The 26,437-nt window shown below is 37.1% G+C and overlaps 1 protein-coding gene across 3 annotated transcripts in view; it reads right to left on the minus strand.

The window, feature by feature from the left end:
• The window catches only part of LOC144022599 (metalloreductase STEAP4-like), a 90,720-nt gene continuing 64,283 nt past the window's right edge, over positions 1-26,437 (minus strand). Inside the window, exons 5-15 of one of the 3 annotated variants that reach the window (XM_077527520.1) lie at positions 24,407-24,547; positions 18,828-20,151; positions 17,732-18,023; positions 17,555-17,662; positions 16,277-16,347; positions 13,926-14,010; positions 8,338-8,616; positions 6,423-6,517; positions 5,711-5,864; positions 5,440-5,610; positions 1-966 (exon numbers count right to left, since the gene is read on the minus strand). In XM_077527520.1, coding sequence (XP_077383646.1) covers positions 706-966; positions 5,440-5,610; positions 5,711-5,864; positions 6,423-6,517; positions 8,338-8,616; positions 13,926-14,010; positions 16,277-16,347; positions 17,555-17,662; positions 17,732-17,965 — 1,458 coding nt within the window. In that variant the 5' untranslated portion in view covers positions 17,966-18,023; positions 18,828-20,151; positions 24,407-24,547 and the 3' untranslated portion in view covers positions 1-705. The remainder of the gene's footprint in view (positions 967-5,439; positions 5,611-5,710; positions 5,865-6,422; positions 6,518-8,337; positions 8,617-13,925; positions 14,011-16,276; positions 16,348-17,554; positions 17,663-17,731; positions 18,024-18,827; positions 20,152-24,406; positions 24,548-26,437) is intronic. The other 2 variants (XM_077527521.1, XM_077527519.1) reach the window with 2 other exon arrangements.

Consider the following 26,437-nt stretch of genomic DNA (forward strand, 5'->3'; position numbering starts at 1 on the left):
TATAACATAATATCCTCTAACAGCACAGTGATTGCTTTACAAAATACTTTTTTTTAATTTTTTTTACAGCATGACATTCTAGATGCTTTTGTGAAAAATAGACAACACATTATTTGGGTTGAATCACACTGAACGTATTGCATAGACAGATTTATGATGTGAAGAAGAGAAGATGACAGCGCCGCTGAAACAATTATCTACAGCTGCACTGATTCGTACAACCGCAAAACGGCGTGATGTTTTCGCGCTCCGTTTGCTCAACCTGTCTCTCGTCGTAGCGCCGATTTAGACTGGTTGAAGTGCGTTTAATCAAACCAGCTGAGGGAGAGCGTTACACCGCGGCGGCCGCTTTATTCTAATTTTGCGTGCGCTGTGCCCTTGAGAAGGAAGAAGATTTGGGCGGTGAGAACGAAGCAGCTTCGGGGAATGCTCCACTTTTGGGGGAGAGGAATGGAAATGATTGCCTCTGTTTATCAAAACAACGTGCGTCGTCCAGGGATGGAAGTCTATTTTTTGACACGTTTGGTGAAACAGGAACAACAACAAGCAGATAAAATCCATCAAAGCTCAGAAAAAGGATTTATATCCATTCGGCTGAATTGGCTTGCTTGAAATGTCACAATTGTACTCCAGCTGGACCACATGATCTGATGATGTGCAAAACTAAACGTTACTCATGAAGAAAGTTGATTAAAGTCTTCTTGGTCACAGGTTTGTGGCCTTGTTCTGGCCCGTCTCCACGCTCGAGCTCCTCTCCCAGCCCTGTCGAATGCGGGTGAGAGTCCGATCCACACACGGAAGCAAGATCAGCATTTTGAGCACCAGCACCACGGAAGGCACAATCAGACACAGCATGTAGCCTGGAGGGGTGCACCACTTGTACGTTGCGGGGCGCAGGAATTTATTCCAGCCGTAAATGTAACCGTGTGCCGTGCATATGAGCAGGGTCAGGTGGCCTAGTTTGGACTGGAACAAAACAAACAACAACAAAAAACAGGCATTTTGTAATTCCACGTAAACTTGACTTCCATAGTTAACTCATGATTAAAATTCAATCGCTCCCAGCCATTTTCACAGAAGCAATCCCCTTCGCTCCCGGCTGTTTTTCTGGATTTTGACTGATTTTGCAAAGCCCACAGAATATTGTGTTCTACTGCTATAAAAACATGGAACCTATCAAAAGAAAGATTAATGTCAGTTCTTTCATCAGGAAAAAAAAGTATATTTCTATCTGTTTACATTTTGCAGCAATTAGCATTGGAATATAGCTAAATTTAATCAATTTTCACAAATCTATTTAGAATTGTGAGTAATTGAGCTTTTTTTCAACATGGCTAGGTTGATCTCCTTTGCTCTGCTGCCACCTGCTGGCTGTTTGCTTAATAACTACCATTTCTGCAACCGTTCTTTGCAGTTGTGAGTGTGCATCAAAGCCTTCTGTATGCACTAGCATGAAAAAAAAGAAGAAAAAAAAAGTGTATAAATACGTCTTTGGGACACTTAAAACATAAAAAAAAAACATATTTAATAATTACATTTCTTCTATATATATATATATATATGTATATTTAGTATTTTCCTTTTTTTTTTTTTCTACTAAATGGCCCTCAGACTGATACCAGCCCACAGACTGATCTTGTTAACATAAAAGTGGACACATTTACTTTATGCAAATATTCTTGTATCTTTTAGTTTTACAGTACAGTACTTCCTAGTTATTAGACTATAATGGTATATACTGTATTACCCACACAATTAAAAAGTGTAAAATAGGACTCATTGATTGATGTTTTTTTTTTTTTTTTTTTTTTTTTTTTTTTAATTGAATGGTTTTCTCTGGAAAGTCTTTTGTTGGATTTTGAATGCATGAAAAGTGCTATATAGGTCAAATTTGATTGAGGATAAATGATCCAGTGATGAATGGATGGATGGATGGATGGATGGATGGATGGATGATTGACTTTGAGCGATGTAAATATTATTTTTCAGCCACTAGGTGGCATTAGTGTTTCATGTTGTTTGTGATGCACTTCCTGTCAATTACACTTGTCAAATTAAAAGCAGGAAGTAAGGGGAAATAAATCTCCTGAATTCTTCTTCTTCTTCTTCTTATTATTATTATTATTATTATTATTATTATTATTATTATACACTTTTTTTTTTAAAATTATTTATTTAATTTATTTCAGCATGTTTTATGGACAATAGTGAGGAGCGCTAAACAAACTGGATGTCAACATTTAAGGCTCCACTGAGTAATTACTGCTCGCAGCCAAAAAGCTCAGAAGTTACTCAAGAGGGGTAAAACATGCATACATTTGTACAAATAAGATACTGTATTACACGGTGCAAATGTGGCTCATCAGATGTGTTTTTGTCGATGGATAAAACTACTCCCCTGCTGACTTCATGAATAGAAATTGTCACATTAAGTTTTATAGTGAAACCATTCTCTTAAGGTTTCTTTTTTTTGCACAGCTGTTACAGAATAATTGTTTTTTGGGGGCCCTAGTGTCCTCCTGTTGTTTGGTTATTGTTAATCACTTAGTAGAGAGCATCTTGAACACACACACACACAGAAGCACATTTGATTGTAGTACAGTTGCATCCTCAGATGATCATAATCAAGGATTTTATTTTTAATCACAACTGAGAGCCGCAAAGCCTTTTGCTTCATGAATATTAAAATCAGAGGCATCCCCCTTGTTGACAAGCGTGATCACCACGATAATCTATGCAAATCGATCTCAGTTGTGTCGTCCCTTTCCTCTCCCCTCCTCAAAGGATCAATTATCTTGACCTCCATCGCCGAATATCTTTTCCCATCAGTCCGTCCGTGCGCGACCTTTTCACACGCACACCCGTGACCTGTATTAGCAAATCCGCTCACGTGGGATTATACCTGCTATCATAATTCAGTTTAATGAATAACTTAACATTTAAAATGCTGAGCTAAAAGCAACCAGTCATGCATTGTGCGCGCCGGTGTTGGGCAGTTACTTAACTAGTCACTTGGGAAGAAAGTGCCCGTGACGCATTGCTTTTACAGCACTTTAATAACTCAGATAAAAACTTGGAGATAATTAAGTTTTATCAGAAGGGACCTAAAAAGAGATTTTACTGATAGGAGGTACAGGATGAGAACAATGGTACTTGGGATACTCACTAAAAAAAAAAAAAAAAAAAAAAAATGTCGTTTTTATTTTCAGTAGACACTGCATTGTCTTTTATGCTGCAAAAAATGATTAGATAATCTTTGCCATCTTTTTGTCTTGCTTATGCTTTTCTCCACCCAAGATTAGATGCCTCATGAAGTAACTATCACTTTTGACAGTACTATAGTACAAAAATATTTTATTTTTCATACATTTTGTCCTGGTAATTTCGTGTTCAGGTGATTTGAAATGCACTTATAAATTAAATATTTCCACTACTACTATCACTACACAGTCAATTTTGTAAATTTTACTTGGAAAAAAAAAATATATTCGGTCCCAGTCTAACAGAGTGAACTTTATACTCGGAAGAGATTAAAATATTTTAAAAAAATAAATAAATAAATAAATAAATAAATAAATAAATAAAAAAACCTCAACAGTTAAGGACCAATCACAGAATCTTCAGGTTGGGAGACAGTCAACCTAACTACTGACCCATGCCGCTCCTACTCGGTGTCAATATATCACAGGTGTCAGGTGGAATCCTCGTATAACTCCATTTTTGGTCTCCTTTGGGACACAGCAACATGTGAGCTAACGATAAATCTAACATAGCTCAAGTGACAGAGTGGCTGTCTTCCATACTGAAGGATGTGGGAGCGATCTTGAGCGTTTTATTGTTGTTGTTGTATTTTCCTCACTTCCAAGTGTAAAAATTTACTCCGTATAGAATGGGACCGAATATAGTCTTTTTAGAGTAAAATTTACTACTACTACTACTATTACTATTACTACTACCACTACCAATACTTAAAGACGCAGTCTGCCGGATTCACTTAGGAAAATGCACTTTTTAAATACAGGATATACACACTTTAACCTTCTCTCAGTCTACACATCTGTGTTTATGTTAATCTTTGGTGGTGATTTCATCCTAAACCCCCAGCCTGTATTTTGCCATTTTGTGTTTGTTTTGTAAACACGCTTTTTGTTTCTTCACTCACTCATTCACACACGTAAGCTTCTGTGAGTGAGTGAGTGAGTGACAAAAAAAAAAAATAAATAATTCGTGCGTGCTTTCAAATTGCCGCGGGAGTGACGTCACACAGCTGACACGTTCGCCCGGCCCCGTTTGCGACACGCCACCCCCCGCTCTACGATTGGCTGGAGGGGTTGTAAACACTGTCTTTCCACAGAAACGTCCCGCTGTTTACAAAACAAACACAAAATGGCAAAATACAGGCTGGGGGTTTAGGACGAAATCACCACCAAAGATTAACATAAACACAGATGTGTAGACTGAGAGAAAGTTAAAGTGTGTACATCCTGTATTTAAAAAGTGCATTTTCCTGAGTGAATCCGGCAGACAGCCCCTTTAATAATAATAATAATAATAATAATAATAATAATAATAATAATAATAATAATAAGAATATTAGTAGGCTATAGAAAATAAATAAATAAATTAATAATAATAATAATACAAATAATAAAAAAGTTGTAGGGTATAGAAAATAAATAAATAAATAAATAATAATAATAATAATAATAATAATAATAATAATAATAATAATAATAGATAGAAAATGACCCATGCTCAGGCCTGTGTGGTCCAGTATTATTAACAACTTCAGTTATGCTAACAAATAGGTTAAAAAAAAAAGAGCCATGTCCACATGCTAAGCTACGCTAAATATAAAATTCAAGGAAGCAGTGAGCATTCAATGAAAAGTGCATTGAAAATATTAACAAAATACTTGATCAACATCTTGATTCATATGCTTGAAGACATTTAAAACAATTTCACCACATAACTGAGCTAAAGGTTCCCACTATTTCTGTTATGAGTTGCGTCTCTTTTGCACTTCATGCTACTACACATGGCTAAAACTCATGCTGTATTTTTATATAATGACTAGATTACCAATCAGTAATGTCTTCAAAACTGCTTCACCATATGTAAACCAAGCTAAATGTCCCCACTGTTTCTGTTGTAATGAGTTGCTTTTATTTCGCGTTCTATTATATGTATATATTTTTTTAAATGAACAGGCAGTGGCTGGTAATGTAAAACGTTGCTGTCACAAAAAAAACAAAAAACAAAAACATGTACATATGTCAACATTTTGTAAGTAAAAAAACAAAAACGTGGGGCTGCATTTCTCTATTTTCTCAGTCAAATGTCCATGGTGCAAAAAACAAAAAAAACAAAAAACGAAAAAAAACGCTCACCCGAGCCCATCGCTCTATTACCATAAAAGATGTGCAAGTGTGCTCTGACCTGAATGAAGCTGAACTCCCTCCAGCTGAGCGAGCCTCCCACAGACGGCAGCGACGTCAGGCCGAGGAGGACATAAAGGAAGAAACCCAAAATGCCCAGGACGTAGAACGAGTCCGTCCCCCACGCTTCCGTATAATTAAAGTCAAAAGGGGTGGTTTTGTTGTTCTTCATCTAAAGGGAGCGAGAAACGGAGAAGAGCTTTAATGTTGACGAAGAGATTCTTTGTAGTGCAAATGTACAGATCAGCTTGTGTAAAACCACTGTACTGTACCTCGTCCACCACACGGGAGATGAGTTTATGTCTGACCGAGTAGCGAATGGGAATAATGAATGTGTAGATGACATGGAGAAAAGCAAAACCCAAAGCAACCAGGCCCATTTGCTTCCTACACAGCATCCAGCGGTCCAGCCAGTTCGGGAATCGCCTGCATAATAGGAATCACATGCAACTTGAAGTCATGCACGTTGACTTTTATGGAAAGTAGCTTCTTACAAATTGTTAACTCATTTGCTCCCAATAACGTGTAAATACGTTTTTTTATGTTTTAAGTGTCCCAAAGACGTATTTTTACGTTTTATTTTATTTTATTTTTTTAATGCTAGAGCATACAGAACGGTTGCAGAAATGGTAGTTATTACACAAACAGCCAGCAGGTGGCAGCAGAGCAAAGGAGATCAAACAGGGCCATGTAGAAAAAAAGCTCAATTACTTACAATTTTAAATAGATTTGTGAAAACTGATGAAACTTAGCTCTCTTCTAATGCCAATTGCTGCAAAACGGAAACAGATAGAAACATACTTTTTTTTCCTGATAAAAGAAGAGAGTTTAATCGTTCCTTTGATAGGTTCCATGATTTTATAGAAATAGAACACAATATTCTGTGGGCCTTGCAAAATCAGTCAAAATCCAGTAAAACAGCCGGGAGCGAACGGGATTGCTTCTGTGAAAATGGCTGGGAGTGAATGAGTTAAGATACCCTACTTGTATTTGGTTCCTCTGTAGAGCTGAAAGAAAGCGGCTATAACACCGGGCAGGTAACACAGCGACAACATGACAAGGGACACGATGGGACACACCTGGAAGGAAACAGTCAACAACGTGTGACAAAATGTTAGTCCACAGTGACCTTCCTATAAATAAGCCTTTGTTTTTTTCAGGGCATTGAATCAATTGCGACTGGACTGTTCTGGTTGTATTCCACATACAATAATGTTCCTTCGCCCATTCCGAAGAGATTGGATCATTTTGTCTCTAACAAATACTGTACTTTGTAAACTGTTACTACGATTTTTGGCTTTCAGGTGCCTTCCTAACCATCATTACATCCGAATGGAATATGAATGATTGCGATTCCACCCAAACCACTGTCGATGTGAGCTAAACGCTGAAGACATAAAGTTGATATAAATAAAAAAAATTGATAAATAAATAAATAAAATAAAATAAAATAAAATAAAATAAAATAAAATAAAATAAAAACAAATATAATAGCGAGAGAGAGGGCTGCACCGCTGTGGGAGTGGTCACAGACAACTTCAATCCTGACCAATCAAAGCATCTCCTTTCACTCTCTTTAAATATAACGTGCCAGTTGCAAACTAGAGTCTTGACATAGCTGAAGCATTTCTGCACTGTGAAATTGGCACTTGGAGGCCTACCGCCACTCCCACCGTTCATGTGTCACCCATAGTTGTGCCGCCCAGTGGGATAATTTAACCCTAAAAAGCCAAACATATATTAAATACAAGGCATTTTGTATATATTTTTCCCCATTAAAACCCTGACATAAATGATCTGACACATGCATTGCAGAGATAACCATTAGAGGGCAGTATCACCCAGCTGATGGCTTTTCCAGTGACCTTGCTGGATCACCCCAATTGAGAAAGGAATACTTCTTAATAGTGGGAAATATTATGTCTAATTTTTGGAAATACTAAAATGTTTGCTATGTCTGTTTATTATTATATATTTGACAGTTAGAAATGTACAAATTTAAAGCATTGTGACCGGATGTATCAAATATGACACGAATCAAAACTCATATGTGGGAGTTGCTTTTCAAAAAAAAATAAAAAGTTTTTGTTTGTTCAAAAGGACCAATAAATACTCTATTTACAAAGAATCAGAATTTTCTCTCCAATATTTCATGGATCAGGCTTTAAATGGTTAAATATATCATACAGTGATTCCAGCTGCTTACATATTTATGGATGAAACATCCAAAATCCACTGAACACGTCTGCAGAGCTCAGAATCTGTCTGCCTGTGCCCCATCAAATTCACCAAAATCCCATTAGACTACCTGTGCCAAGCTTTGGATGTGGTCTAAGCAGGCCTGATATTTATTTTATTTTATTTTGTTTCACTTGTTTTTACTGCACGACTGATTTCTATTCCACGTACAGCACTTAACTCATTCACTCCCAGGACATTTTCGTTGTTTTACTGGATTTTGACTGATTTTGCAATGCCCATAGCATATTGTGTCCTATTGCTATAAAAACATGGAACCTCCCAAAGAAAAGATTAAAGTCTCTTCTTTCATCAGGAAAAAAAGTGTATTTCTAGCTCTTTCCATTTTGCATCAATTAGCATTAGAACATGGCTCAGTTTCATCATTATTCACAAATCTGTTTAAAATATTGGGGAAAAGAGCTTTTTGATCTCTTATACTCTGCTGCCAACTGCTGGCCGTTTTTGTAATAACTACCATTGCTTCAAGCATTCTCTTCAGTTCAGAGGTTGCATCTAAGCCAAAACGTATAATTACATCTTTGGGAGCATGGTAATATTTAAAATAGAACGTATTTATACGTTTTTGGGAGTAAATGAGTTAAATGGTTGTTTTAAAGTGCTTTTATAAATTTAGTTGAGTTGAGTTGAGTTGAGTCACCTTGTTGGCCAGGGACACCATGATCCTGTAGGAGATGTCCTTCCCCTGCACGACGTAGGCATAGATGACGTCTCTGATGAGCAGATAGAAATAGAAGAAGGCAGCGAGGCCGATAGCAATTTGGAGCGGCAGCCTCCACTCGGGGAACAGCCGCAGGGGGAAGTCCTCCAGCTCTTGGGCGGCTGACAGAGACCCCCTGTCCAAAACTGTTAGGCCCATCTTGGTGGCAACTTCCGCTACAGACTGCTTTGCCTCGGCACTGTTGCCACACAAGTACACCTGGATGGAGATTTGAAAAATGGACATAAGTGCTTGTTATTTTGCTGCAATGAAAAGAACATTTTAAACCGCTTCAAGAGCTCTTCAAACAAATGAATAGAAATGCTGAATTCGGTCTTTTTAAATGCACTGAGCAGTTATTTTTAAAACCATTTATTCGTTTAAGATTTCTTATGAATGGTATGTTTGACTGACATGTACTGTATTTGTGTTTTCGTTTGAATACATTTAGAAAACATCTGCCCATCAAAGTGGTTGGAGTTTGGTGGGATACAAGATGCGAATAGATTAAAAAAAAAATGTCAAAATTGTACCTGCCAAGCAGCATCTTGTCATAAAGTGGAAGTCAACATTTCTTGACAATAATCCGTTATATGTGACGTCACTAGTCTAAACATGACATCCTGATTAATATTACATTTGTGGAATATGAGTTATGAAGCAAAATCCAGCCATTTTTGTCCATCTCAGTGGGCGGCCATTTTGCCAATTTGCTGTCGACTGAAGATGACATCACAGATGCTCAGGGCTCAGGCAACGACCAATCACAGCTCACCTGTTTTCTGAATCTGAGCTCTGATTGGTTGCCACCTGAGACGGGAGCAACATTGATGCAAGGTTATTTTAGTTCACTAAAACTGACGATAAAACTGAAACTAAAATTTAAAAAACAATTTTGTGAATGAAATAAAATAAAAACGAAAATGCTTTTCTTTTTTAAAAAAAAATATGAAAACAAACAAACTACATTTTATGTTTATAAAAAACTAACAAACTAACTATAATTATAGCAAAAATGTCCTTTGTTTTAGTCTTTGGTTATTAATTTAAGTATGGTAGATTTATTTTGATAATAACCGGAATAAGGACGTTCGAAAGTGTGTCACAGAAGTGACGTCATCTAGCAACAGCCAATAGGAAAGCATCTTGAGATGATGTCACTGCCATGTTGTTTTTTAAATATTGCGCACAAGCAATACACAAAAAAAAAACCAAAACTAATTAAAACTAAACTAAAACCAAGCATTTATTAAATAACTAAAACTAATTAAAAAAAAAATAACAGAGCCACCCTGAAAACTAATTAAAACCAATTAAATTTTAAAAACAAAACTCAAAACGAAATAAAAATGGACTAAAATTAAAATTCCAAAACTATAATAAATCTGCATTGATGTTATCTTCAGTTGACAGCAAAATGGGAAAATGGCCGCCCCCGAGATAGAGGAAAAACAGGTGGATTTTGCTGCTTAACTCATATTCCACAAATGTAATATTAAATCAGAATGTCATGTTCAGACGAGTGAGGTCACATGTAACATATTATTGTCAAGAATTGTTTTCGGGTTGACTTCCTCTTTAAAACAGCCCCTGCAAAGCCAGTCAAAATCGAATTGTTTTCATGTTGCTGTCTACCTGCCTGTTGTTCTGCGCTGTTGCTGATAATTAAAAGATTTCACTGAGATGAGTCGCAAGCTGCTGTCTGCACATGACACCGCCATGCACTCTGGTGTCAAAGCTTGTGTACAATATTTTTTATTATTATTATTTTTTTTGTATCGTGAAGCTGGAAAGGAAACTCTTGCAGGCGTAAAGCACGTGACACGTACAGTACGTGTGCCGCTCATTCTCTAATCCCATTTCTACATCTCGCCATGCTGGAGTTTATTATCAAACTTGCTACTCCGAGATAAGGCGATTAAATATGCGCGTGTGGGGTGGGGAGGAGGAGACGGAGAGGAAAGTTTGACAGGCGAGTCAACTGAGCAGTTTTCCCCCAGGTGTGTGTAAGTGGACCGGGCAGCCAGCCATGTCTCCTTACATTACTGCAGCATAACAGCAGGGGACTGCCGACAGACCAAATCGCCATTGGAATGTAAATGTGACACAACCACCCCAAAAAAAAAGGAAACTATCCAGTATTACTTACTCTTGACATGATGTATAGTAAACATGTGCATAATAATCAATGACTTGTTCTTTAGATGTCTATTTTCTGTTGGGAATGCGGAAATGATTATTGATTAAGCGCGTTTTATAGCGTTTGAGAAAAAATAGGGTGCAGGACTTGGTTCCTACCAGCAGAGGCACTGTTGAGTCAGCCTCAAACACAGGTAGTTACAGCAGTAATAATTATACTAATAATAATAATAATAATAATAATAATAATAATAATAATAATAAGCAGGTCAGGATTTCAATGTTTAAATCAGTATATTTTTATACTTTTGTTTGGTGGGCACTATGCTCTGATATTATCATGTAATATATGTACCTTGGAAATATTGATAAAAAAAAAAAAAAAAAAAAAGACAGGCACTGGAATGGGAGACTTTTCCATAAACAACAACAACAACAACAACAACAACAACGACAAAGATTAAAAATAAAAACAATCCTGTATGAGAGGTCACACAAATCGAATTATTGACCAACTTGAAAAAAAATAACTTCAATTGGTAACACACAACTGAATTAAGCTAATCCATGATGAATATATTAAATTTAATAATTATTAGTTCATTAATCTTAATATATTCACTTGAATTAAATTAATCCAAAAGTAATCCAAAGTGAATATATTAAGTTAAATTTTACATATTCACTTTGGATTAATTTTGGATTAATTTAATTCAAGTGAATACATTAAAATTTATTATAATATATAATATGAATATATTAAAAATCACTTTAATTGGTAACACCCGATTGAATTAAATTAATCCAAAGAGAGACTATTAAGTTTAATTAATTATTAGTTAATTAATCTTAATATAGTCATTTGAATTAAATTCATCCAAAATTAATCCAAAGTGAACACGTTAAATTTAACTTAATATATTCACTTTGGCTTACTGATATTACCAGATTAGTGAATATGTTAAAGTTAACTTAATATATTCACTTTGGATTCATTTTGAATGAACTTCATTCAAGTGAAAATATTAAGATTAACGCATTCACTGCCAGCCCAGCAAAAATGCATCACTTGACGTCTTTTTCCGTCAATGGCAGTGAATGAGTTAATGAACTAGCAATTAATTAAATTTAATATATTCACTTTGGATTAATTTAATTCAATCGGGTGTTACCAATTGAAACGATTTTTTTTCAAGTTGGTCAACAATTCAATTTGTAATCTTAAATTGGTTCAACAATTCTCTTTTTAATCTGCAGTAACAGATGATAACGCAAATGTTTTTACTGTTATCAACATCAAGTAATCTAAGAAGTGGTATTATCAGCTGTGGTCAAGTGATAAGGATTATTTCACACGTGTCCAACAACACAGGTTTATTGCATCCTTGGACAAAACACTGCAACCCTAAGCGGCTCCCTGGCTGCCCTCTGCTCCATAATAATAATGCATAATAGTCAATAATATATTTGTTGTGTTTATTGGGATGATGGGTTAAATGCAGAGAATAAAAGGAATGAGTGAAAATGTGTCAATAAGAATTTGTCTTCCTCTACTATACACATACTGAGATTGTATTACAGACACTCAAAACGTGTGGTAGATTGAAATCACGAATGTCAATCAAGTGCTACCATTTTTGATGAAAACTTCTCAAATCAAACCTGACATGACACAAGTGAAGTGTGCCAATATCCCATGAGACGTCAGCATATCTCCAACCTTACGTGTTTGGCTGCTTCTTTATTGTTTTGTGCTTTCTTGTGATGGAAAAGCGTGATTATAACGATGGAAGCGGAAATTGGATTTACTGTGACTTGCACGTTTCTGTCCCGGCTGCTCGATCAACAACGGAAAGTCAACGGCATTTGGTTTTTATGTGGGAAGACTCACTTATTGGACACTTATCATTGCATATATAACAAAAACGACGATTTGTGAAAAGACGAGTACACAATTTATCGTGGATGAACTCCTCCTGGGTGCCTTTCCTCACAGGGTTCTTCTGTGCGCCGCCATGTTGTGGTTTGCGTGTGTGTCTGTGGGTAGGATCATGGGGATACGGCGGGAGGGATGGCTTTTTCTTTTTATCGTGTTATGGATGTTTTAATTGTTCAGCACTTTGAGTTGCATTTGAAATGTGTGAAAGTTGCTATATAAATAAAGTTTGATTGACTGTTGTTTGACAGTTAAGAATGTAACCAAAATAAAGATAACAGGATGTATTTACAAAGTATACAGATTTTATTTGACTTTTTACTAAATGTTTGCCTTACTTTCCCAAGTAGGGGTGTGCAATTAATTGAAATTCAATTACAATTTCAATCATTTCACTCCACAACTACAAAATCAGCATAGGGGCCAAAAATGATTATTAATACTAATTTTTAATTGTTTAAATTTATACAATTGCACCTTTAAAAATTTTGCAAATGTATATATATATTTTTTTTATAAATGTAAAAGGAAAATTTCCAAAAGGAAATTGCATATTACTGTTTCAAAGAATTTTATTTATCTAAATATTTTTTTTATGTTTAAAAATGTTCTTGTTTTGTAACATAAATAAATTATTATTATTACCAAAATAATTGTGATGAATATTTTCTTCATAATTGAGCAGCCAGCAAGTGTGTGCTAGTTAAGAACGTTAAAATATTACTTAAGTTAAAAAAAAAAAAAAAAAAAAAATCCCTCTACAATCAATAAAGTTTTTACTTTCACGTTCAAAAGTTCAATTGTAAATCATATTCCACCACTAACTCTTCTTCCGCATGTAGTGGTGGAAGGACACCGCTATTCACCTTTTTTTGAAAGAAAATGGAGCACTGCAGCGGTATCAGCATGTGAAAGGATATTTGTGGACGTGTGTGCGTGCATGCGGCTTGTTTGTGTTGCCGAGGATTTGAGGCAGATTCAGGTTTGGTCTCCAGAGGTTCGCACATGTTTGTGTTTCCCTTTGTAGCTGCGAAGCGGAAGCTGCAATAAACACCGGTCTTTCAACTTTGTAACATCATAAAGTGTGTTAGCTTGTGTGTTTTTACAAGTACTGCCCTCGTTTTCTCCTCGCATTGATACGGAAACGGGGGGGAAAGAATCAATAACGTGCAGCAGCGTAGACGGAATCAATGCGGCGCAGCGTTTTCTTCGTATTGGTGAGTGCTATATAAGAATTTTGGGCTTCATGAAAACAGATTGAACTAGAACAGGCCAGCCATTTCTTATTATGCTCTAATATGTTTCAAGGGCTTGCTGCTAATGAATTGAATAGAATTGACCTTGCGCTCCGTCCCCTTTACAAAACCGTCTGCGCCACTTTGTTCCAGCATGCTTTTCCTCCATTCAGCTCATACTTTTTAAGGTTTTCCCCCCGCCCTCGACCCCCACTCACCTGTTTTCCTGACAGAAGACCATTCTGCAGAGCCCAGGCAGACAGCGTGTTAAGGCCTTTCACCACAGTTGCTCCAGGGACCAGTCTGGAGAACACACGCCAAAGACTTTAGTTGACATTTTTCAACACCCCACTCAAAAAAAAGAGAGATGGGGGGGGGGGACTAGAGGGGTCTGAATGTCACAAATCAATGTCTCCACTTGGACTAAATCGAAAACTCAGCGGGCTGCCCTGCTCAAGGAGGTGGTTTCATTTCTTTTGGATTCAGTGGGTGCCTTTTGATGGCTCGCATTCTAAGTGGGCTTTCGGGACACTTCCGCACTGAATTTTTTATTTTTTTTTCAAAGATGAAACTTTTAAATGTTTGACCAAAATATTCAACACACATAAAAAGGATAGAATATAGTTCGAGATGAAGGACTATGACAAAGGATGATGAGCACCACATTGCATCCCAATGTTATGAGGAGGAAAAATTTGTTTTAAGGGCAAATGTCAACACTTAAATGTGAAATATTTATGAACTACGTACATGCACTGACAACACATATTTAGTTGGCGTTGGCTCCATTAAAGTAAACATTGTGAACTAATTGAATATAGTCTACCACCAGTAGTTAGAACAATTTTTAATTCATAACAGGTGGTATACATAGAACAGGGATGGGCAACTTAACTCATTTGCTCCCAATAACATGTAAATATGTTTTTTTTTTATGTTGTAAGTGTCCCAAAGACGTATTTATATGTTTTTTTAATGCGGGAGAATACAGAAGGCTTTTATGCAGCCTCTCAACTGCAAAGAACGGTTGCAGAAATGGTAGTTATTACACAAACGGCCAGCAGGTGGCAGCAGAGCAAAGGAGATCAATCAGGGCCATCTAGAAAAAAAGCTAAATTACTTACAACTTTAAATACATTTGTGAAAACTGATGAAACTTAGCTCTCTTCTAATGCTAATTGCTGCAAAACGGAAACAGATAGAAACATACTTTTTTTTCCTGATGAAAGAAGAGACTTTGATATTTCTTTTGATAGGTTTTGATGCTTTTATAGCAATAGAACACAATATTCTGTGGGCCTTGCAAAATCAGTCAAAATTCAGTAAAACAGCCGGGAGCGAACGGGATTGCTTCTGTGAAAATGGCTGGGAGTGAATGAGTGTTAATTGACGAAGTGGTCACATTTATTTTTATTATTATTTTTTTTAATCAGCACTACTGGGGAGGTCACACAGGATCACACACATCCAAACCATATGCATGAGAAAAAAATGCCATTTTAAATATGGAGAAAATACGTGCCGGCTCGTGAGTAGTAAAAATCCATATAATTGATGCTCATTGAAATAGATTGAGAAAATTGGGGAAAAATATTGTTTTCTAAACCCAAATAAATCTTTAAAAAAAAAAAAAAAATCAGATTAACCTCCAATATGTGTTTTAAATTAAACATGGTGTTTGGCTCCTCCACAAACATGAATAAATAAATAAATAATATTGAAAAAAAAATATTCATAACTTCCTCATAAAAAAAAAAGTTTTTATTTTTGTAAATTAATAAGGGTCCACTCAGAGTAATGGATGAAAACAGTTGCTGGCGCTCTTTGAATCACTTCATTAAACAAACAAAATACGGTAATCAAACTTTTTTTTTTTAGCACCTCTGCCGGCAACCTCAACTGACATCATGTAAACCACAGTGGCTAATATTATATTCAGGAAATAGCTGGCCCATATACTGTATACTCATGTGTTCACTTCACAATCATAGTTTCTCTGAAAGAGAATGTATGGAAGTGGAGAAAAATAATATCTGAACTTTACATGCATATATTGTCTTGGTTGATGCTGGTGAAGTGTATGCATGAAACTTTCAAATTAATCTATCTAATAACATATACTGAACAGATTTTGTCTATTATGAGGATAATACATTATAATACATTATATATAAGATATAGAAGATCTATAGAGAGCAAGAAAGACAGTGGCAGCTGGCCTCGAGTGTACCCTGACGTATACTGTAATATAGACTTCAAATTACAATAATTGTAATTAGAATGTGTAATTAAAAAAATGAATAAAAAATAAATAATTAATTAAATTAATTACATTAATTAATACAAAAAATAAATAAATAAAATAAATAAGAGAGAAAAACATATTTCCAACTATTTCAATGTGTACTGAGGATTATGGTCCTGGACACTCACAACTAAAAAAAAAAAAAAAAAAAAACAAAAACAAAAAAACACTGTTGAGGTAAATGTTATATTTACCAGACAGAAGCTATTTCGTTTTTTTTTTTTTTTTTTAATATTCAGGTAAGACTCCACGCAAGTCTGTTACCTTTGCAAGTAGGCAGCATTGGCTTCTTCGTACATGCCTTTCTTCAAATTATTACTGAGATCCACCAGCACCTATAAAAGAAAACAAAACTTGCCATTTATGTTACCTAACCTTGCGACTGCTATATTGTAAGGCAGAAAACAGGTTTATTTATATCATTTAATTACCATCCTTCTCGGATATAGAGTTGGCAGAGACGGGCTTGCTTTAGATGTGAGAGTGTAAATAAATGTGACTAGCTTGAACGCCAAATGTAATATTTAGCTTTCAATGATAGACGGTACATCATTTTGACATAAGTGCTCTGATAAATGCACATTCTCACAGTAGTACTTTGAGCAGGTCACTGTGCTTTTTTATTTGGTTATTATACGAAAAGGCTAGAGTTTAATGGCCCATTGTAAAAATAACTTGTTTGTCGCTAAATAATGTAATTATGATATTATTAATTCAAATTATTCTGACTATAGACACCTTAATCAGATATTATAAAATGAATAGCTATGTCAAACGTGAGTAGTAATGTCTGTGAGATGTTTTGATTAGGGATGTTCGATACCACTTTTTTTCAGACCGATACCGATACTCAGACCCTCAGTACTCACCGATACCGATACCAACTGCCGATAACAGTAGTACATTTTGACAAATAAAAAAAAATAAAAAATCACTAAAATATATATATTTTTTAAACAAATATATTTCCTTTAATTTTGACAAAAAAAAACAGCACAGTCACGCTTCAATAGTCTTAAAGCTCAAAATAAAACACAAAAATGCTCTTTTAGTTTAAGATTCACAATTTTGAAGTATTTCCAAACCGGTGAAGTTTTGGTGAAAAACTGCTGCAAGCTAGCGCCAGTTACAGGCAAGGAGGACTCACTTTAACGTCTTCCCCCTCTGCCATTAGTCGCTTGTACTCGTCTGCGTCACGAGTACTCGAGTACTTGAAAAAAGGCTGGTATCGGCCCGATACCGATACCTGGTATCGGTACTCGCCCATCCCTAGTTTTGATAATATGTTCCGTGGCACAAAAGCCGGCTGATCCCGATTTTCCCATATCAGGGAATTAAAGGAGCCACTGTGATTGGCCATAATTGAAGTCAGCTGTGAGCACTCCCATATGTGTCATTTTATACATAGTTTACATCATGTTGTTTGTATCTTGAAAACAGTAAACGAGCCGAAAATCATTTATATTGTTTATGTAAAATGTGCCGTGCAGCTGTTAGGTCAATATAATCAATATAAGGTGCACACATCGGCCATCAATTCACCTTTCCTTCCAAATAAGGTGCCAGCGTCTCCATGAATGCGTAATGTTCTCGGTGAACACAAATGAAGATGAGTCGCGCCGCCTTGGCCGCCGCCTCATGGCTCATCACCTGCGCGGCACAAACAATCACCCTGGTAAATCACGATTTCCTTTGAACGGGCTGAACGGAGTGTTTCACCTGAGCTCCTTGAGGCAAAGGGCCGCAGCTGTGAGGTCTGCGGCTGCCGTACACCACCCCGCAGCCGGTCTGCAGCAGGCACAGGCCAAGCGAGCGTCCCAAATCGCCCGTCCCAAAGATGCACAGCGGCTGCTGATCCTCCGGGGTGGCCATTGCTGCTCCTCTTCCTCCAATTGGATGCAGGGATACGTTCTCCAGTTTGACTTCTTCGACCATCCCACTTGTCACGGTCATGTTGAAGCACTCTTTGGAAGGTTAATCCGTCCTGCATGTGTTGTTATATAGTGTAGCTCTGCAACATGTAGATTTGCCTCACCCTCTTTGTATTGAGCAACATGTGACAAGCAAGTAGTATATTATGGCTTGGTGATAAAGCCAAGTGAGGTTGTTTATTACAACACTAATCAACATCTTCCATCACGTGTGTTGGAGTGTGAAAGAGCAAGTATTATGTCACCTTATGTGACTCAACACTCTACCCTGCAATTCATGTGTATAAGCTTGTTTTAATTGACTGCTGGGTGACAAGACAGGGATGGTTTTATTTCGCCAGACTTTGAACATCATCATCCATTTTTGATTTATATGCTCACCTGTACATCGTCACTATCTAACGAGATTCAAAACAAGAGTTGTGTCAAGATAAGAAGAGAACTTAAGATAGCGTAAACCTCTGCCAAGGTTTATACATTCACTATCTGTCATCTGCAAAATGGATGTTAATCACTCAACATATCCGACAACATAATCGGATAATGTTAAACATAGATAAAGACATCTCTTATGTCAAATGATAGTTCTTTCAACTTGAATGGAAGCCAAATTAGCAACTGCAAATGAAAGTAGGCTAACGCTAACAGCGTTAGCCCACTATTGTTTTCAGAGACGCAAGTGTTTATTATGAATCACATACTGTTGAAATATCATGGGTGTATTTCACAAAGCAGGTTTAGTGAGAAACCTGGGTAAAGAAACCCTGAAAAGTGGGAAACTCATTTCAGAAAGGGAGGTAAGAGGAAACTCTAGCCTGTTTCATAAAAAGAGGTCATTTAAGCTCTCGGTCAGTTACCGTAGTAACATGGTCCATGAACCTCACCTGGTCGGTAGCAGGTTTGTGACAATGAACCTCGAGTTTTTCCCTGTACCCGCCTCCATTCAGCCACACACGACAATTCATTTCCTTATCTACACGCACAACTTACATTTGCGGCGTCGCGCTCGGCTTCCCCGTTGCCATGGTGACTCGACGAATCTGGGCTCCATTGAGGCGGTCTTTTAAGGTCCAGGTGAGACTAATCAGCGTTGATATAACTCACTGGAATCAGCTGGACTGGAACCGAAAACGCAGAGTTTCCTATCGGAGGGTATGTTCAGGGTTAATCTCACAGTTTGTTGAACCTCCTTTGTGAAATACACCCCATGTCTTCTCAAACTGCATCGCACACAAAAAAATCAATACGATTTCACAGAAGTTATTTTTTTATCTCTAACTGTAAATTAAAAAGTTATTTTTAAATAAAATTAATAGTACGGTATATTATTATGTTTACATTCAGTTAATATAAATAACATAATACAGTATATTTGTAAAAAAAAAAAAATATATGTATTGTATTTTTAAAGGATTTGCAGTTTTATGACATCACATATTGATGTGCTTCAATGTGCCCGTCGAACTAAACAGATTATTTTGCTTTTGTTTTTCCACTCCCCACAATGCACAATTTTTAGTTTCTACTTTTGGCGACTATTTAACATTTAGAGATCGGAGAAGCGTTAAATTTGAGAATAACTTTTTTTTTTTTGCGCTTTTGTGTGCACAAAGTCATTGAGAAAAAGGAAGTGTGCAGATAATTTGCAATAGCACATACGGTTTTGACCCTGACAATTTCCGAATCCCAGACAGTGACTTTCACATTTAAAAATGATCTTCCTGTGTAATTAAGTAACTCTACTTAGACCCTATCAAAGAACTTAAACTACATTTAATTGGTGTCCCATATTAATATGGTTGTGGTGATTTTTTTTTTATTTCGACCTTCTCATGTAGGTGAATCAAGTAAAGAACTCGATATGATACACTACAGTTGTAACAAATCAAAAGTGAGCATGATAAGATTTGTAAAGAAAGTCTTTTTCGATACAAATCTTAAATTGGATTTCATTACATTGTGAAGGTATACGTATTATTACAAATGTGAGCCTATTTGGGTCCTTGTTTTTTACATTGTCACTTGTGCTTTATGTGAATATAACTCAGGCTGAAATCAATTTTCCCATTTGGCAAAAAGGAATTCTTCTGCTTTCCAGGGCCGCCTTCTTCTATTCCCTCTCGCTTCCACTCCCGACACTGCGACATGCTGGAGATCTGGGCCCGTAGATTCATTATCATTTCAAAACCCACTCTTCCAGCCAAGCGACTGCGAAAAGAATTTGTGCAAATTTAGTACTTGTGTCCCCACGGCGAGCGCATTTGCAAAGTTGTGACACGACACAGATGCAACGGTGCAGAAATGAAGCGTGGCACATACAGTATGTAACGGCTTTGTGGGAACATATCGCTTTACTTGAGTGTGTAGGTGTGTGTGTGTGTCTGTTTGGATGCACGTGTGCTCTAAAGTGGGCCAGAAGATCGTAGCCCAACAGTGTTTCATTACGTCACCTTTCCTGACAATTTGCTCCTTCCATTCATATCATAAAGTGCATTTGCATACGCAGTTAAATTATGGCACGCACGCAGCACATTACCTCAGGAGCTTTTACACTGAAGTCCATAACTAAAGCATTAATGTCTACCTGAGGGGGGATCGCAGCAAAATTGGAAACCATTTAATGTTTAACCTTTAAGGCATTCGTTCACTTGTAGCACTGTTCCAATAGAACTGATAGATAGGAGATCCACTTGACTCTTTTATAGCTCTTCCTTAGGGCCATCTTCCTTTTCTTCACTTACTCATTCCTAAAAATCTTATCTTGCGTGTTCTTTTGCGTTTTCAGGCCACTCTTCCTGTAAATGAAAAGACTTTCAATTCGCTGAGCAAACTCAAGTGAAGTTGAAACACAAGGCTTACAGCAATTCTCTTCTTGTCTCAAGGGTCATATGTAATTCTGAAAATTGTCCCCGGTAGTGTAGTGACTAGATAATTGTGGCTACTGCGCTAAATGAAATGGGTGGATGGATAGATTGTCAAATAGCTAACTACCTAGCTCGCTAGCTAGTTAGGTCACTGAGAACAATACAGAAGAAAAGACAGAAGAGAACTAATTCGCTAGCTCGATAGCTAGCTAAATATGTTCTAGATAGCTATCTAGCTAGTTAGTTAACCGAGAAGGAGAGTGTGTGTGTGTGGGGGGGGGAGACAAAAGAGCGCAAGGTAGCTAGCTAGCTAGCTAGCAAGAGAAAGAGAGAGAGAGAGAGAGAGAGAGAGAGAGAGAGAGAGAGAGAGAGAGAGAGAGAGAGAGAGAGAGAGAGAGAGAGAGAGAGAGAGAGAGAGAGAGAGAGAGAGAGAAACTAATTGTTAACTTTCCTTGGATTAACTTATTCATAATGAATAAAAATGAATGATATGTGAATGTTTACATGTTGCATAGTACTGTGCGTGTTGTCTAAAGTTGCCCTGTGTTTTACTGGCAAGTGGCAACCAGTACAAGGTGTCACCACCTCCCCTAAAGTCAGCTGGGATAAGCTCTGGCTCACCCATGAATTTGAACAGGATAAGCGAAAGAAAACGAGTGGAGGGATGTTGAAATATTTACATTTCCCAACAGGCTCAGATTGTTATCACAAGTGTCTGACAACCTTCTGGAAAGTAATCCCCACGGAGAAAGTCGTGTATGTCAAATGTAACAGTTGTCGTCTTGCACGATACATCTCACAAAACGCGTCTTCCTGTGGGAAGATAACTGTGCAAACACGGGTGCAAGTAGGAGTGAGCACTCTGGGGAAGACCGGAGTGCAGAGTTTGACGGAACGAAGAAACGTTGTGGTTGCTGGTGACAAAATTATGTTCCATAAGGGATACACTTGTCAAGATACAGAATGAAATGAAACTGAGACTTTTGGAATTTGTTTACTTGGGAATGTTAGGTGAAAACAATGTTCATCTGCTGACTTTTTCCAAGCTGACAGAGCCGAGTGGCTGAGAAAGCTAGCTCTATTCCGGGCTGGACTCCATCGAGGTGGCGGACAGAAGAATGTTAGCCAAGCTGACATCCATCATGGACAACACGTCCCACCCCTTGTATTACACTATAGAATCCCTCCGCAGCGCCTTCATTGCCTAACTTTTACAGCTTTGGTACAAGATGGAGCAACACAATAGATCATTCCTGCCCACAGCAGTAACACTGTTTGCAGTAAATCATTTCTTTCCCCCGTCACCACTTCTTCTTCTTTTTTTTTGTTTTAATATATGGCACTTGTTCTTATATTATATATTATTCCGATTACAGACTGAACCAGTGCATTTCCATGCTTTGTGACCTTTTTCTTCCACTTTATACTGTTATAGTAGTAAACACATTTTGTATATTTGCAGATTTTGTGTGATTCGGAACAGATCCATTAAAACAAGTTTGAGAAACACTGTTTTATTTATGTACAATATGTTAATGGACAGACAGATGTTTGGCACAATAAAACAAAATGGATTGTGATCGCACTAGTCAACGGAACGAAAAGTATTTAAGCGTGCATCGAGTGAGTCCAAACTGGTGACCTTTCCCCCAACAGACGTCGCCCGACTCCCACACAACCGTTTGGCAGGTGGTGTTTACAGAAATGGATATAAGTATTTTCATGCATTATTTTATTGTTTCCTAACAGTTATTGAGCCAAGGTATCTTTATTACATTAACTCATTCACTGCCAGTCCAGGACAAAAAAATAATAATCTTTGACGTCTAAAACCGTCTATGGCAGTGAATGTGTTAAAGTTGGATGTCCGCATGTTTTGAATATTCTACACAAAAGTAGATTTTTTAATTATGTGTAGTAAACGCTGCAATTTACTGTTGTTGCTTTAATACCAAGTTGATGCATAACGAAAAAGCTTTTTTGCACATTGTTTTATTGTGTGTGCAGGAAAAAAAATGAATCTTTGACGTCTAAAGCCGTCTATGGCCGTGAATGTGTTAAAAATTCTCACGGCACTCGACCAAACAAAGTATTATTACTGAAATAGTTGATCTCATCATAATATACCTACAAATTCACGTACTTCGTACTCTGTTGCGCTATGTTCCTGTAATTGTCACTGTTAGACCCTATATTTGCGCTCTATATTTATGAATCATATTTTGTCATATAGGCCTTTATTCTGTCATACAGTTGTGCATAACAAGAGTTACTGAATGACACATTTGTTTGTACTTTGAGGTTCCTTAGCCGAGGTTTTTGTCAGCACTTTGATGTTTCCTATCCCTACTCTTCCATGCAAGCTGTTCTTCCATATGTTCGAGGTTGCTTCCATGCATCCAGCCCTGCTCTCTCAATTGAGGTTTCTGAGTCAAGGTTTCTCCGTCATGTGTTTTCTTCAAGGCCACCTAAATCAAGGTCTGCTTTCTGTAATTACTTTGCAATTGTGTATATATCCCATGTCTCGTCTCATGACAAGAAGACTCTTTCCCCCCCCAAAGCTGCCCTTGCTGTGACATAATTGCTCACATTCTTTTTTTCCCCCTCAAGTTTGTTGCTAGGCTGAGTTCAACTGTTTGAATGGCCAATTAGTGGCTCATACTACTACGCCCGTGGACAGAAAATCTGTAGGAACAGGAAGTTGCCCAGACACACACGAAGAACACTATTAGGCTAACTAGACTAAGTGCAATTTCTGGAGAAATTGCGTGGGAATGCTGAATGCTAAGATTTGAATGCATGTAGAATGCTTGTGAAGTGAATTGAGAGAAAATTTATGAAATGTTGACCTCCTGCACTGGTTACTGGACAACACATTTTACCAACTGTGCCAACGAGCATTATCAAACACCTGGTAATGATGATGATAAGTTATATGTATGGAAGTGGGCGTGGAAAGTGACACTTAGAAATCGTTCAATGCCTTTCCCATTGAAAATGAATGGGGAAAAGTTGATATTTAACTTTAAAATGTGCGAATACTGTAAGTAATGTGGAATTAGATGATATATACCTCGGGAGGTGTGACTTTTTGAAGCAAAAGTATTATGTAGGAGTTGTTACATGGCAAAAAAGTGTGGAGAATAAAAATCACAATAACATATGTGGGAATGCTTCAGCATTCCCACAATTATAAGACTACGTTTCTAGTATTTTTCTATTTGGATAATTACTCTGTATTAATGATAAAATACACATTAGAAAAACAGCATTGTCTTCTGCAATGTAACAATAGTGTATCATATTAAAACAATAGAGACTATGAGAAGTGCTACATTGAGATCAGATTGAGCTTGATGCTATTAAGTGTCCTTTAATAGGCTTGTATACTGACAAAATTGATACACAATAAACAGAAGAGAAACATCAATATCTTTGTGTAGAATACAAATGATACAAGGACTATTTTCTCTCTCTTGCTCTCTCTCTTACACACACAGACACGCACACACACTGTTTCTTCGAGGCATGAATCCTCTGAGGATTCTCACAAGAAATCCAGGGAGAGTTTTTAAACCAACTGAGTATTTTGCGCTTACCTGCAGACATCTTGCGACATTTAAAAGGGATGTACTGTTGGAGGGGGGATCACGTCTAACACATGCTCGTGCACCCATTTTGGAAATGTCAAAATGAATTTGCACCTGTGAGAAGTTCCTCCGTTGCCATGTCGAATCATCCTGCAGTAATGGAAGAAGACACCTAAGCGTAGCTAAACAGACAAAAAGTCTCCTTTGTGACCTTTACTGGCAAGACGGCGGTGCGGGATTGAGCATCCCACAAGGATCCCTGCAAACATTCTGTGAATATTCCATTAGCAGATTTTCAGACACACTCATGGGATGTTCGTTTTGAAACATACAATAAGAGAGGAGAAATTTAGATGAAAGAGATTTTTTGTTATTTCTGCACGGTTCACCTCAACGGCTGATTAGTTGAATAAAACATGAGAGTTCATGTGTATAATGTCGACAGTGTTTCATTGTGTCACTTTTTTAAATAGAAATTGTGTAGGGGGGAAAATGGCTTCTTTCGTTATTTAACAAGGTCTATTAATCACATACACATTTTGTCATTGAGGAAAGTGACAAAAATGAAAGTGAAGAAAATGAAGCTTAAGAAGAAAAAGCACTTTTGTGTTCACACTAATCATAACCCTGGTTTTGGATTTATTGAGGTAATAATGGCTTGCGTTTACAAGTAATATCATCAGATTTGATATGAAATGTAGCCCACTGTAATTGGCACATACTTGACATATTTACTGGTTTACTTATTGTCCCTCACACGACTAATAAAGCATTTATCTACCGCACTACATATATTTTTAAATAACAGTTCTGCATAGAAAATAATACATTTATCGTCAGTAAACACTTGTTGACTGTGAGTTGTCATTTGTCATTATAGAAGCAATTTAATAAGTGTATGAACTGAATAGCAAGTATGTGCTAAAGTGGGTGGTTTTGAAATGAGAGCATAATAGTGTGGGCATACATTTTCCTTACCAGCACACATGCCTATCACAACATCTTTCAGGTCGCATGCACAGCCTCATTCCTCACTTCAACAGGATAAAAGATGACTGAATATTTGGAGCTGTGACTGTTAACTGCCAGAAGTGAGAGGCGGGGAAGAGCTGAATAAAGATTTAACTTAATAAACCTTGAGAGTTTGTCTTCCGTCAGACAACTAAACTTTATTGTAATTGTGGCAGTTTTGAAACGCCCCAAATATAACACACCTGAAGTTTAACAAATTTGAAATCAAAATAACTGACAAAGAAAGAAACCGGGGACCAAAATGCAAGCAAACTGTCGAAACAAAATAAACTACAAAATACAATTTCTGGAGAAATTACGTGTGAAGGCTGTAACGCTGAATGAAAATACGTGGAATTATTCGGAATGATATTGAATGATGTTGAATGATATTGAATGACATGGAATTGTATCAATGATCTGGAATGAGCTGAACATGCTAAAGTTGGACTGGTTTGAATTCATCCAGAAATCTAGAAGCAGTTGAAGGAATAAAAATAGCACAAAAATAAAAACAAGGTAGAAACAAAGAAACAAGAAAACAAGGAACAAGTAAGCAATGGAGGAAGGAGCACGTAATCGAGTAAGCAATGGCGTATGGGTCACTTTCTGTTGAAATCAGGTCACTTCCTGTTGAAATTGGGTCACTTCCTGTTAATTTTAGACCAGTTCCGGGCCAGTTCCTGTTGAAATCAGGTCACTTCTGGGTCACTTCCTGTTGAAATCTGGTCACTTAGACCACTTCCGTGTCACTTCCTGTTGAAAGCAGGTCACTTCCTGTTGAAATGAGGACACTTGTAGGTCACTTCCTGTTAATTTTAGATCAGTTCCGGGCAACTTCCTGTTGAAACAGGTCACTTCCTGTTGAAATGAGGTCACTTCTGGATCACTTCCTGTTGAACTCTGGTCACTTGGACCACTTCCGTGTCAGTTCCTGTTGAAATAAGGTCACTTCCTGTTGAAATGAGGTCACTTCTAGGTCACTTCCTGTTAATTTTAGACCAGTTCCGGGTCACTTCCTGTTGAAAT

This window comes from Festucalex cinctus, chromosome 7 (genome assembly GCF_051991245.1).
Source record: "Festucalex cinctus isolate MCC-2025b chromosome 7, RoL_Fcin_1.0, whole genome shotgun sequence".
Lineage (NCBI taxonomy): Eukaryota > Metazoa > Chordata > Actinopteri > Syngnathiformes > Syngnathidae > Festucalex > Festucalex cinctus.